Below are 15,427 nucleotides of genomic sequence, written 5' to 3'. Positions count from 1 at the left end.
GGCTTGCTCAACTAAACTGAAGGTGAAAAGAACTGAGTAACCTGACAAAGAAAGCCTTGCAATAGCACAAGATACAGTGGGGAAATTTTGTTAATAATGCTTAGTATTGAAATACATGCAGGATAAAGCATTTGGATTACAGAAGGATGATGAAATCCTTTTCAGTATGCAAGTAATTAAAGATGAGGTTCACATCATAAGTAACGTTAATGATTGTAAAAGAGCAGGCTCAGATAACCTATACTAAAAAGCTTTAACAGAACTGTCAAGAGAGATCTCATTTGTAATAACTCCTGGCATTTCAGTGAAATTTCAGAAGACTCATAGTATTATGCCAATGTTTAAGGACAGAAAATTAAATAAACAGAGTAAGCAGGATGACCCAGCTAGCTGTGTTATGGTGAACGTGACACTAGGCCAGAGTTGCACAGTACAAAAGCTGATGCTTAACCAGGTAGTAAATAAGTCAATAATTGGCAGTAACTTTTATTTTTATCAACACTGTCATGCTGATAAGTCCAATTTAATTTATTGATAAAGGTTGTAAGTTTGTTTCCTACAGATTACTGTGGGAACAGATTTCACAACAGATTTCACATAACATTTGATCTACTATTGTGACACTTTATTGATAAAGATCTTGGTTGAATCTAGTGTCACTTAAATACAGAGACATTTCAGTTGCCTAGGCCAGTGTAGGTTCAGAAGCTGGGCATGTGCTTTTCATCTGTGATGCACAGCAGGCACTTACCAAATCGGGTCAGCATTAGCTGGGCATGTCTGCAGTCATCAGTAACTTGGGTCTTTTCCCTGTTCACCTTGACACTATATTGTAGTTTAATTTTTAGTGATTTGTGTTATTTTTAATCTTGCCTTATCTGAGTTTTCCTAGCCTTTTTGTATCACCACTGTTGGCAGTTCTAAGTGACACAGAAATTGTCTAAGATGTAAATTACTGTGTGTAAAAAGCAGCTAGACAGAGCGAATAGTGACTTAGAAAGGTTGCTGCATGCACATGAAGGTTTTGTGATATAACCAAGTTCAAAGCAATGAGCCTGACTGCTAAGATCACAGTTCACACCTCACTACTCAGCTGAGTAGTTCTTGACTTTTTGGCTTAGAAATGATATGAGCTCAAGGAAATATGGTAGCCCTGCAAAATTACTGGGGTCACAGAAGAGTTAAATGGTTTGCTGAGGGTACATCATGAGTCAGTGGGAAAGTTTTGAATAGGAGCTAAATGGGTTGGTCCCTGAGCTGCTGTAGGATCCAGTGCTGCTCAGGAACATGCAACAACCAGTCTCATGGGTCATCCTGAAACTAAGCATGGGAGAATTGTATGTTGAGTGTGGTTTCAAGAGTAATGTAGCCAGAGAAAAGAGAACAAAGTGGAATGGGAAGACAAAGAGCAGAGACACAGGCAGAAACAATTGTGCTATACTTAAACAACATGAAGGAAATCTTTGGCCATGGTGATACAAAAAAAGTTGGTGTTACAGCAGTGAGAGGGGATAATTTATTCTTGAATTCTGAGCACAGCAAAATAAAAAAGCATGAAAAATTCTGCTCTGATTCAAGTGCAGTAAAGAACAGAAAGAGCAGAGGTAGTGAAATAGAGGAAAAAGGAGTCAGAACTTTATAGAAGACCCAATTCTTCTTCTTTCTTTTTAATCAGTAAAACCGACAAACTGAGTTAGCACAAAATACAGATGTAACCAAGTATCATTCTAAAATCAATTCAGTGCTGGTAGGAATTAGCCCATTGTTAAATATACTGCCAAGCTGCTTGGAAGCAGAGCATGACCTAATGGGTCTAGCAATTCTTTTGCAGCTGTGTGAAACCATTCAAATAAATAAACAGCCCAGTGAAGAAAGTGTGCTGGATTTTTAAGATTCTCCTAGGTTACTGGGATGTGCCAAGTCAGTTTTAACTGTGGGCCAGGTCATGAAGTGATGTAAGATGTTTAGTCCTACAGCAAGCACTGAGAATTTTTACAATTTGATAATCTGAACTACAAATTAAATCCTTAAATTCTCATGTTTTCCCTGGTGATACCACTATGAAAGGCAGTACAGAATGTCACAGACCTGTCTGCTCTACTGTCATATCAGAGGGAGTAGGGAAGCCTAAGTGAAAGCAGGATTTCATTCATCCTTACCTGACAAGTCTCTCTGGGACTGGTACAGATTTTGGTTTTACTTTGACCATTAACAGTGATGCTGGGAAGCAGAATTACTGATGGGAGCAACATCATTAGGGTCCTTCCTGTTTGTCAGAGATCATTCTGTTTGGAATCACTGAGTAGGATTAATTGCACTCAAAGTTATTCTTCAAATTCATATTGTAAGAGACTGGTACTGCTGTTGTATGAGGTAAAAGCCCAGTACAACCAGCCCTACTCATTGTATACAATATATGGATCCAGAGATTTACCTAGTACACCACAGTCCCCTGTTTTGCAATTACTTCTTTGAGATATGACATAAATGAATTTTCAGTGGTCAGTAGCCAGGCTCACTGAGCTATTTCTGCCTGCAGCATTTCTTCTTTATCTGAGCAGAGCCTGGCACACAGGAACTTGTGATGGTGAGTGTGCTGTGTGCCTATGCTAATGAAGGGGTTGGTGCATTACTGGGTTACTGGCCTGGGTTTCCAGAGGTCTCCAGTTCTCACTGTTCCACCTTAAGTCAGCAGGAGCTGCCCATGCCTCTCCTCTTTGAAAGTCAACCCCTAGATGTTACCTGCAGGCTTCTAGCCGTCCAGTTCAAGTCACAGGATTACACCTGTGCTAACCTGTCTGGGAGCTTTGTGATGCAGATGCAAAAACATCAGAGAAAGATTAATATAACCAGCCATTGATTTATTGTGTTCTAGGAAGTAAGGGATAAAGCAGGCTGGCGTGATGCCCTGAGCCCAGCCTCCAGAACGACTTCTCTTGTCCTGACATACATCCACCAGCATTTATCTTGTCTGTTCCCCTTCCTCTCCCTTTAGTTTCTCAAACTTCAGGAGTTTCTTTTGGCAGGCATACTCCTCACTGCTGCTGATGCTGGAGCTTTCCTCTGAGCTTTCGGAGAGCAGATACTTCATTGCCATCATGTCCTTCCTGTTCATTTGCAAGCAGAGGCAGGAGGATTCGCTCACCTTAAATGACTCCCCCCACATACTCTGGCACATGTCAGTCCCGTTTGCATACATCTGTGTGTCAAATAAGAAATGCATCTATTACATTAAAAAAGGGTTAAAATTGATTTGCAGCAAACCGATAAACATTTATCACTTTTAAAAAATTGGTACTAGATTATGAAAAAACGGTCTCCAGTCTCCTACTGTGTTGCTGTGTGCCATGCTTCATCACTTCTGAGATGTCTTAAAATGTTATCCAGACCCACCACTAGCAAAAGAGATTTGCGTGTTGTGAGAGCAAGTTATTACACAAAGTGCAAAGTGATCAACAGCCAGGCCTTTGTTTCTACCCTGGCCCTGACAGCCCAGCTAACTTTCTGTGTGTGAGAGCCTGTACAACTTGTAGCATGTCAGAACACTTTGACATGTCTCAGGATCTGAGTGTTTTGAACATGGGAATCTTTCTACCTACAGGCTGGAGTGAGACCAGTGGAGTCACAGCTCCGAGAAATCTCACTATGCCTGCTGCAGAGTACATGGTGACTGGGCAGGACCTCATAGACAAAGAGAAGGGATATAACTTAAAACCTCCTTGAAGAAAAGTTTTCTTCAAGCTCTGTAGTGCTAAAGGCAATGGCCTTTCTGGCCTTTCTGGCCTTTCTGGCTCAAGAAATTGCAAACTGCAGCTTCTTGCACTCTCTGTGGGTAAATCTGTCCGATTCTTGAGAGTACATAGTTTTGTAAGGCCTCTCTGTCACAGGACCTGTACAGTCACACAACAAAGATATTTCTTGCTTGCCAAGCTCACATTGTGAAAACCTGTCTGCCCAGCTTGAGTTTGCTTAAAGAGTATTAGGAGTTATTGTGACCAGCTGCAGAGTGGGCAGGATATATACTTTATCTTGCCTGCATTTCTCCCGTGTGTTTGTGGTTGAAGTTCAATCTTTTATGTTTCTGTAAAGGAAGCTTTTGGTACTCCCAGAAGCAAAACTAAGAATGAAGTTGGGAGTAGGAGTGATGTCAGAAGTAGAAGCCTTGGGAATTAAGGAGTAGGAGTGTTAATGACTGAACCAGTGGATCAGGCAGCAGAGCTGCTGGGTTCTATTACTGACTGATTCACCTTGACCATGACACCTCTGAAGGAAGCTGTTTTTCAACCGTAATAGTACAAGCAGTTCTTGCACATGACGCTGATTCTTTAATTGTACAGTATTTCTTCAGTGCTGTAATTTCTGGATGCTGTGCTGGTTTACTGTCGTCACCAGCTCATATGAAGATCTGACAGTGTGAATTTCAGAGAAGGTGCCCTGTCTGTGGTTGGGATATTTCTGCATGGAAGCTGCTCTGTGCAGACAAAAATCATGATTACAGATTTAAGTCTGTTATGTGGAAGTGGCATTTGGCATCTGTAGTGCTGCAGTTTCTACTCAGTTTATTTTCCACAACAAGTTCTTCTTATGAGCTGTCTCCCTGTCTCCCCACGTTGGCCTATTCTGTGCAGGAAGGCAGATGAGACGAAAGCAAAGCCATTGCTTTAGCCTTAGAAATCTATCCTTTGTGAATAATAGGGTCCATTCCAAATAGCCCCCAAAGACTCCGTAAAATAGCTTTTCAGTTCACACCATCTCTATCAAGGGCTTACTCCTTGGATGCTGCAGTTGCTGGAGGAAAAGTGAGGAGGTTGGCTAGTGGTTGTTGCATCTAGTTCTCTCTTAGTGTTCTCAGGGCAAGCAGATCTTAGCTGTTTCTTTCCCACTATTCCTGTGCTTTTAAATAGCACTAGACATTTTCTTCTAGCTCCCATACAGTACCTGGATTTCTATGTGCTAATCATTCCAAAAAGTATTACAAGATGTCACATGGATTTTCATAGCTCCATATGCAAAAGACACAGCTACATCCCATTGTTCTGCCCCATGAGTTCTGTAACATGTATTCATGCTCTTCTACTTGCTAAATTAGTAATCTTATTTTGACTTTCCTCCTAACTCTGCTTAAAGATCAGAGCCTAGACAGTGCACACGGCCCATTTACCAAACATGTCCCTAAATTGCCACAAAGGATTCTGATTCTTCAGCTTCTTGGAAGATGTTCTAGTCTGTGCATTAACATTGCTTGGGAAGCACTCAGCTGGGAGAATAACAAAACGTGCCTCATTTTAGCCAGCCTAAAACTGGCTGCGATCCACTGTGCATCCTTAACGTTCAGCATTTCTTCCAAATAGTCCTTACCACCTTTGCATAGGTTAAATGCTGCTGATTGCTCCTCTGTATGAGCTGAGGGCATCAGAAGAAAGTAAGCATCTCTTGACAGTGCTCTGACATTGGAAAACCCTTTGTGCTTCTGGGTAGCAACAAATTTTGTTCCCGTAAGTTGAATCCAAACCAAGCAAGTCTAGTGCTTGTATGTCATGTAATTTTCATGTGGGAAATGTGTTTTTTTAATTTTCTCTGAAGAAACTTCATCTTTATTCTTACTTACCATGCAAACCTATTTTTGGAGAAAAACATGGGCAGTTTAGGGTGTGGTTCCATTTGCTTTAGGAATAGCTGCGCCTGGCTTCAAGTGATAAGACCTCTGGATTTGCTGCATGTTTTTCCCTGCAGATGGTATATTTTCTTTAAGAAATAAGTAGAAGGGAATTCAAGGTTAAAAACTCCTATCTCTGGACCAGGAATGGTTTGAACAGGGACTGGAGATTATTTGTGGAGATTTTTCACTTCATCTGGAACTACTGATGATTTAGCACATCTGGGAAACTAAGTTGTAAGTTTCCTCAGCTGGTTTGTTTTTTTGGCCATCTTCCTGAGCCTGCTGATTAGTGTCACTTTTGCAAGGCAGGCAGCAATCCTGCACTAACTGGACTGTGACTTCCACGTCTATCAGTTTCTGAGCTGACCTCTGGACACACATGCATGTGAACTGAATTCAGAACAGTGAATTGGATCTCTGCAAGCCTTACTCCCAGTCCCTGAGCACTACACTTAAATTTTGTTTACTTCTGCAATTTGGACAGTTTTCATGGATGTGGTGAAGTTGAACTGTTAAAATTATTCCAGTAAGTGTATCAGTTTTGGTCTGAATTACATGGCCCTGATGCAAAACTTACTTGAGTCAGTAAAAAATCCTCCTACCTGCCTCTTGAAAGCTCTGTAGATTGGTTTTCAGACAACCTTGCTTCTTTAAGTCTTATCAGTTCTAATTTTATACACTTTTGTTCCTAAAATTAGTTACCCCAACCATTAAGCCTTCTCAGAAAGACAGGATAAGCTCTCAGAAAGCATATCAGTGCTGCTTTTTAACCATCAGAATTTTACAGAACAAAGTTAGCACTGTCTTGCCTTGGCAGACACAATGGAGAACGCACATCAGAGATCTGATAGATCTATGGAGAAGAAAAGGGACAACTTAGGGATTTGCAGGATGGAGGACTTGTGCATAACAGAGAAAAGAGGAAAGATGCCTAATAGGCAAGAGAACCTTAAAAATTCCTTAATGATCTGGGAGCTTACATCTCAATTTAAAAAGACAGAGGTGTGTAAAACCCCACACTATATAAGGAACCTTATAAAAGGCATCTCAGTGTCTCTGTTGTATGAACAAACTTCATCTAGCTTTTACTCACTAAGCTCCACTGTGGGTAAAATACCAGTGCTGCTTGAACTTTTATTTTTGTTTCACAAGTGGTGTGAACAGTGATTAAATGTATATATACTTAGAGTGATCTACATAAATATAAATGTTTGAAAATATATATACTTAAAAAGTCTGATGTAGCTACAGCTCAAATTTGCTGAATTAAAAGTAATTCACCTGTTTTACAACCACATATTCAGGGGAACAAAAAACCCCTCAATGCCATTTTTCCTGCTCCAGGTGATCAGGTTTTCTTACCTCACTGTAGGGGATGCATTTATTCCTACAGCTGTTTTCCCCACTTTCATCCCGTTCCCAATCCGTCAGCCAGTTACGGACGCATATGGAATCATCTTTGCAGGCTTCATACCTTCATGGAGAATAGTATGGAAGATACAGTTATTTATCTCACTTTTTTCAGTGGACTCAGATTCAACTCAATGCTTTGGCTGTGCTAGTAACATTGTATAGTTGCACCGTGAAGCTTAGCAACAGATCTTCAAGAAATATGTGCGCTCTCTTAGCTTGACATATACATAAACTTTGAGTTGGCTAGGAAGACCTAAATCCTCATAAAAATCAAACAGTTCACCCTCTAAATTTTATACTCACCAACTTAAGTGAAAAGGCTGGTGTTCTGAGAAGCCACACTCATTCATGGAGTGTTTTCTGCTGGGTTGTGTTTGCTGCTGTTGTTGAGCGGAGGAAATACTGTGTGGGAGGGAGTTTCATGAATGCTCATATTCAATATTGTGACAGAGCACAGGTGTGCTGAGAGTGAACTGTCACTTGAGGGAGATGTGGGGAGAGTTTGTATTTATGAATTAATATAGGAAAGGAAGAATGGTATTTCCTGAGCAGGGAATTGCTATGAAGAATGTTTGCTAAAATAAGGAAAAAACAAAAAATCATATGAAGTAATGGGCTGTCAGCCTCAGAGTGATGTTTTCAAAGAAGTTAAACTTAAAATGAGGGAGCAAAGATAACAGTCTTGCAGGGTATAGGGTCCAAAATTTTAAATTTTCATTTTTTTAAAAATTGTAAATGGTAATGTAAAAAAAAAAAAAAAAACAAAAAAGGCAAGCCTGTGAATGGCCTGGAATGAGTATGGTATGCAACTGTCTGGTCTGTGTGATGAGAGATCTCACAGCTTACCATTATCCTACATAATTTCCTTTCTTCTTCTTTTTATGTTCTACCTTTTGGCTCTTACCTTTCTTAAGGATCATTTTCTGCAAATCATTTAACATCTACTTATATTCAGTCACTATGGCTTCAGGCAAACTATTCACAACAGCAACTGAGAATGCCAAAACCACAAGGCACAGCTTTCAAAAAGTTAGCATAGTTCAGCATGGTATTTATAATTATTGTCTGTGGTTATATTTGCTGTTTGTCATTTTTAATTTTCAGGATCTTGATTCCAAAACGACTTTGATATCCTGAGGGCTGCAGACTTACATTTTTAAATGAAACACGAGGTTGTCACGTGGTAACAGAACTACAGGGACTACATGTTGCAATACCTTTGCACATGCAGAAAGGTAAGAATATGCACATCTGCAGAACCTTTTCTTAGGTTTTCTGGGCTTTTTTTTGTTATGGGCAATATTTAATGCACAGTGTCTGGAAAATTAAGCCACAGCTAGTATCAGGATTTCTAGGTGTGGCATATTACAAGCACAAATGCTAATTACAATTGCTTAGCTCTGTATAGATCCTATAGGACCTTTAGTAGTTTTTATTGTAGTGTGGCTGAAGTGACTTTAAACATATTTGCAATGCTCAGAGAAACTATGAAGTAGGTTGAAAATATTCCTGCCTCTTGTTTTTACCTTGAAGTCAGTCTGTAAAAGTCAAGATCTTTGCCGAAGGACTGACTGGGTAAGAAGCTCTGCGGTGCTTCGGTGTCTTCCTGATCTCCTACAAGTTCAGTTTCTCAAGGCTACTCTGACACAGTGATCAGAACATTAGGAAAAAAAATCCTGCATATTGTAGTGATCACCAGCCATTGCTACTTTCCCAAAACACTCATTTCTCCGTGGTAGTGGGGTAAGAATAGAACAAGTGGAGGGAAAAAGAGCGGTCACGGATGGAGGGTAACTAGGCCTGGGCTAAACAGGTCTGGGGGAGAAGACATGTAGTTTCAAATGTCTCATTTATCCACAAGTCTGCTGACAGAGGGAGGGGCTCTGTTGGAAACAGGCTGCAATTTGATAAATTAATATAATGTGACACTGATAGGCTCAGCTACTATTTTTTACCATGACTGGATTTGGGACTAGGGACACTGAGAATAATTGGTTTGTTGGTTGTTAGCTGCAGCATTGTACCCTGACTGAGAGAGACACACAGAGGTTACTCCCAGTTACAGCTCTTTCTCTAATACCAGTTGCTTTGCCTGCACACCAGTTACAAGCATCAGCACAAACTTTCTGTTAATCTCCGTCTATAACCTACATACCAGCATCAGATTCCACAATCAGCTGTGGATTTTCAAGTCATGTAGGCACATCCTTTACTGTACACATGTACTTGAATTCATTGCTTTCCAGCAAAGTCGATCATTATCTACCATGACCTGCCTAGTGCTAGCATTTCCACTTAATGTAGTTGTGTCCTTCCCACGGTCTTCTTTTTTGCTTCCTTTTTTGTATGGTGAAGTATTTTTCAGCCAGATGGGTTCCCAGACCAGGATTGCTTCACAGCCTCTCAAACACTGGCATGTGGGTGGGGAGAGGGCAGGGGAAAGAATGAGCAGCTCTTGGTGCTTAGGAGAGGGCAGAACGGCTTCTTTCAAAATTAGTGTCACCTTCCGTTATACCTTTCAAATTATGAGTATTATTAATATGTTTATTGAAGCATTTATCTGTTTATTCACTATTACCTATTGAATTGTCGGATGCAATGTTTCCTAATTATGCTTATTGTCTGACTCTGTGGTACGTTATATAAGCAGGTAGCAAGACATAACTCTATTATTATGAGGTTTTCTTTATCCAAATGGAAGTAATTATGAAAATCTGATTTCTGCTGTCCAGAAACCCATAAATGGTTTCTTCAAACATTAATTAAAACCTCTCAGAAATAAAAATATAAAAGATCCTCCTTGAACAATCTAGTTCCCTATGTACAATGGTCAGGATATTTTTATATCCCCCCACCCCTCTGGCCCCTCCTTATAATTGTCTGAATTATCTGTTTCTCTTTTAAAGGGCACAGGTGGATCAGAAAATGGCTTATACATCAGGATCTTTCAAAAGCAATAGTATTAGGACTAGTGGGAGCAAGGAATCTTAAGGCAATAGGAAGAAAAGGAAGGCCTGGAGCTAGACAGATGAATTTCTTTTAAATGAAGTCACTGCTCATTCAGAATCCTCTGCACACTTCTGGCCACAAAGACATACAGTATGCAGCAGGCACACTCATGGCATGTAGAGAAAGTAGGTCACATCACTAGCAATGCTACGGCACGCTAAAGGGACTCCAGTGAATAGAACATGAAAAAATGTTCCTTTAGATCACCAGAAAGAGTGGGAATTCTGTCCAAGCTCTTTTCTACCCTCAGGCCTTAAGCAGGATGAGGGAATGGGTTTGACATTGGCATTAGGCAGGCCCACAGACTAGCATGCCCAGTAAAGGGTCATCACTACATTTTTGATTCAGGCCAGGCATGTGTGACGCCAACAGAGGCAATAGATCACTGCTGAGTACTTGTTTAGAGTAGCGCCTGCTCTCTGCCAGGAGGCTCTGTACTGGTAAAGGGTCGGTTTTTCCTGTGCAGCAGCTCTCAATCACACACACAAGCACACACACACACACACACACACACAAGCACACACACACACACAAGCACACACACACATTTTCCAACAACGAAGGTTAAAAATGCTATTTCCCTGAGGGTTCTGGCAGTACACAGGGGACACTGAGGGTTTTGCTATGTAATATTGATCCACCACATACACTTAGGTATAACTCTTACATATACTAAGGCTGGCTTAAAGCATAGTTAATAGATGCAAGCTAAACTTACAGGGTATATTTTCTTTCATCTTACACTTTCACTGGATATAGCATTTTGGTGATGACTTGATCTGCTACTTATTTTCTGATACTTTTTTTTAAGATATTGGTATTCTATTGCTATGCCTGTTAGACTTGTTCTAAAGCTCACTAGAAACTCCAATGCTTTAGTATCCAAATGCCTTCAAATTTTGGTAATACTTGGTTCTGAGCTTTTAGATTCTGAGCACTGAGGCCAAGTCAAGGTCTCAGCCTAAATCTTCAAGGAGGTCAATAATCTGGATTCAGTTTAGAGAATCACCACAAATTTAGGAAGGTTGCACATGACAAATCTGTTCCCAAGGCACGCAAAGTTTCCTAACACAGAAATAAATTTATCACTAAAGGAAACTCTAAGGAAGCTAAGAAATACATCAGCCCTCCTTGCTAAATTCCATTACAAATCCAAGCTATGATTCTTGTTTCCATCTCTGGCTCAAAGCAATGGAGACATATTTGAAGACAAGTCCTACCAAAACACTGCCCTGCATACATGACTGTGCCCTTGGAGAGAAGACAAGAGTGAAAATGGATCCATGTGTCAGTAATATTCAAGCTGCATAACTGTAAGGGAAAGCACCGTACAGAGCACTGCAAGAGAACCTGACCATGTGCTACTGTGTGCTCTGTATCTTCTGTGCTTCCAAGAAAAGCAATTCTGTTAACATTTTTGGAAGTATCCTAACAGTTTTCCATGATTTTTCAGAGCAGTCTAAAGGATTCAGACATTCACAGTTCATTATTTCCAAGGGATGCCAGCAATGGTTATAGCCCTATAGTGCCAACACAGCCTGTGCTGTTTGCACTGTGCTTCACACCAGTTTAACCATACCACTTCCTGTAGCTACTACACACCAGTTAGCATGGCATTGGCTGAGATTTATATGACATTGTTTAAGACCCAGCATCTTATAACAAGGAAGGAGGGAAGGATATCGACCATGGAGAAAATCTCAGTGCCCCACCCAGATATTATGCTTCTACCTCAAGACTAAGGACAGAGAGGTGCTGGGTTGACCCCACTACATGTCTTGCACTCAAAAAATAACATGATTCCTTCATACTGTACATTGGGAAACGAAATGCTATTATGCTTACTTATTGCTATTAATGTTTTTAGCATTACTTGGCTGGAAATTTCTCTGAGAGTCAGGCTTTTGGAAATGGTTTTAGAGAGAAGGGTGATGGAAGGGAAAAGGCCAAGGGTGAAAAACTAAGGAATTAAGATAATTTATTACACGAATTAGCTGAAAACATACAGGAAGTGCCTGCTTTCATATTTTCACAGTGCATTTTATACATATAAAAGAAATATATCACATCATGATGAAGTATTTAGATTTAAAATGCTAACTGCAGAAATTCTAGCTCACTGGCATGGGCTTTACAAAGGATGGGCAGGCCCTTAACTGCTGTTAGTGCCTGTCAATGTGGTGGAGCTCCTCCATCATACCAGGCGGTTCTGGAGCCACTGCACCGCTTCCTTGCTGAAAGCAGAGTTGTGCTGTCCCTGTCCTCTACTGGAGTTTAGTGACTCCATCCTGCATTCAGCCTGTGTCTGTTATTTTGGGGGTAGGAGCTTGGCAAAGGAAAATTGAGAGATGGCAAACACGAGATGAAGGAGAAAAACAAGAGAAAAGGTGTGAAGGTGGTACAACACCATTGAATCTTACTGCCACATGATTGGGAGTGCTTCATCCACCCATGCTTCTCCAGACCTGAGTAACACAGGCATATTAGAGCTAAATAAAAATACTTTGATAAAAAGCTGGACCTACCAGTCATCACAAAAGCTTTGACACAGTGGAACAGACTGGATACCAGCAGTGTAGTTGGGATCGATCCAGTGAGCAGCATGTGGAGAGCACCGGTAAAAACACTCAATTTTCTTCGTGAAATCTTCGCATCTGTGGTGGGTGAGAAAAGCCACAAATAAGCCTGTTTCTTAGCATCAAGGCTACAGCCTCAGTTTTCTAGGCCTGCTTTGATGTGGATGTGATACTACAGATTAGGAGAAAGGCACAGAAAAGCACCCTTTTGCCCTGTTAATGTCTAGGTTCCACATTCATTCCTTTGGCATTGTGTACAGACTCCGTGCAATTACCATAGCTGGCAAAAGAGTGCACAAATGTTTCCATGCATATTTCAGCCCCATTTGTGTAAGCTTTCTGTAAACTTTTGAGGCTTTGAGTTTTCCTGGCAAGAACGATTCCAGGCAATAATAAAATGTAGTTTAAAACTATAGTACAAAACTTCTCCTATGCTGTAGCCTCATGGTTTCATTAATCTTTAGATTTTCCCACAGCCCAGCTGAAGTTACTTAAAAACGCATACTAATGCTGCTCTTCTGGGAGTGGCAGGGAATAGCTGTTATTTTGCACATCTGTTTTTGCTTAATTGTTTTGTACTTTCATTCTTTTATTTCTATAACTTGCCATGTTCCACAGCTCTAACATCTAAAGGGCTACTAAAAATCTTAATTATGAAGACATTCCTCATGGCTGCAAAACCCACAGGACTGTAAGAACTTTTATTCCAAATATTCTGAAGTTTAATTTCTAGACTCTTGCGTCTTTTGTTCGTGAGATTTAATAATCTAGTTGATCTGCTTTCTAAACAAAGGAAGAAGCCTGATCAGTATTGTCTAGGGGTCACACTCACTGGTATGTGATGGCTGCTGTGGAGAGCTACAGAGGTGCAGTGGGGTTGTTGCCTACGGTGGGTTTAGGACTGCTTTGCATTGCTAGACCTGGTTCTTCTGAAAGTAAACATGAAAAAATGTAATCCTTTTCTGATAAAAGGGGATAAATCCTTCTGCACAAATAGTACATACTTAGGGATCATGGGATTTTGTGAGAGAACAGTTAGATGTTGGTCAGGTATAGAGAAAAGAGGATAGGAACTAGGCTGGGTGGCATCGTCTCTGGGGCAACCTAGGGATTGTCCATCAGCAGCTGCAGGGCGAGTTACTGTTGCTGTGTGGCTGCTACAGCACAGATCTATTGAACCAGGACATAGACAACATCAAAGCTGACTTACGATTTACTGAGCTGCCCACATCTGTTCCAGTAGCTGTTGTTTACTTTAATTACTGGGGAATGAGCCAATTGCTCTGTGAAGTTTGCATAGCAACAGGAAGCTGTTAGGAATGAAACAGAGATCTTGCAATAAGGATTTTTTTTTTTTAAATACTGTATTTGGAAAACACAAAATGTAAGATGAATCTGCTTTGGTCCATAACATGATAAAGTCTCTTGGTGATAACTAGAAGATGCTCTAACATTTTTGGTTTTGGAAGTAACAGTGTAAATGTGAGGTGAGGTGGATTGGCATCAACTCTGCTTTCTCAAGGTGTGCCCAGAGAGCCCCCAAAATTTTACTAGGACTCTGCCAGGTGTTACATGCCAAGGGCCGCTAACTTTGAAAGATACCAAACATAAAGGGAGAGTTGAAGAAATGTCATAAATACTATACTTTACTTACTATAGAATTCTGATTTCAACCTTTCCCATTTGGTGTCTGCTACAATTAATTAATTTTTATACTTAATCACAATACACCAAATTCAGCTTTGCTGTAAACGTGTTTAAACAGATGTAACTACAGGGAAAGGAAACTGCATCAGAATTTTTTAAAGATAATAAATTAAGTCAGTGAGAGTTTTGCATTTGAGTGTGTGAAAAGCCAGAACCTTATTCTTGAGTGTAAAATGCCAATGAAGGACGCATCAAATGCAACATATACTGCATTTTACATATTTTTTTAGAAATTAAGGTAACTGCCAAAACAATTAGTGCATACAAAGCTGTACTTGTAAGCTATATTGGACAAAGATTAAACCACTCTTACATTTCGAGTACAGGCTGCATTCATGCATGTTGGGCTCAGGACTTGGCTTTGGTTTGTGGGTGTCCCCTTCCAGACATCCGTATTTTTGGCAGGTAGATGACGTTATGACAGCAAAGATGGTTACAGCAAACCTCAGCATTGCTGTTTGGTTCCTTTTCCTGTGTGGAGAAGTCTTTATTTATACCTTTTATTTCTAGGAGAAGCCATAGCATTAAAAGGAAGGGTTGCTTTAAACAAGCTGCTTATATAACCAAGTACAATATGCTCAGCAAAGATGCACACATAAATATTGACACACTTTCTCCCTTTGTCTTTGCTTATATCTAAACACTTGTATTTCTGCTACATATTTTTGAGGTTCAGCAGTGAGTGCTAAAAGCCATGAATAGTTCAGGCTATTTATGAAAATGTTATTATTTTCAGTATTTAAGAAAATTATACTCAGTTTCTTACACTGGCCTGAATTTGTCTTTGAACCCTTCCAAGAGACATTCCTCTGCTTCGCTAGATTTGAAGAAAATATTGCTCAGCTCTAAAACTTGCAGAGTCATTTTGCACACTTGGAAATTACACATTTAATATAGTGGCGAGTGAGCTAGTAGTGGTCATCACCTGAGCTGGATGAATGACACTGACACTTTGCCTTTGTTGAGGCTACACTAATTTATCCTAAGAATCTGACCCACTGTTTTCTGCCTCTTTTGTAGAGTTTGGTCAAAAATGCAAGATAAAACTCTGGTGTTTGTGAGA

General features: G+C 40.2%; 1 protein-coding gene across 1 annotated transcript; it reads right to left on the bottom strand.

The window, feature by feature from the left end:
• Positions 1 to 2,855: 2,855 nt before the first annotated feature.
• Positions 2,856 to 14,831, bottom strand: LOC311193489 (riboflavin-binding protein). Its single transcript, XM_084266321.1, has 5 exons — positions 14,678 to 14,831; positions 13,868 to 13,967; positions 12,607 to 12,735; positions 7,022 to 7,133; positions 2,856 to 3,199 (listed from the first exon to the last, which is right to left on the bottom strand). The coding sequence occupies exons 1-5, from the start codon at positions 14,814 to 14,816 to the stop codon at positions 2,963 to 2,965; spliced, it is 717 nt and encodes a 238-aa protein (XP_084122447.1). The 5' UTR covers positions 14,817 to 14,831; the 3' UTR covers positions 2,856 to 2,962.
• Positions 14,832 to 15,427: the final 596 nt, after the last annotated feature.

Source organism: Gallinula chloropus, assembly GCF_964237585.1.
Source record: "Gallinula chloropus genome assembly, chromosome: 6".
NCBI classification, from domain to species: domain Eukaryota; kingdom Metazoa; phylum Chordata; class Aves; order Gruiformes; family Rallidae; genus Gallinula; species Gallinula chloropus.
Note: the sequence above shows the minus strand (reverse complement) of the source record. Positions and strands in the feature narration are given on the sequence as shown.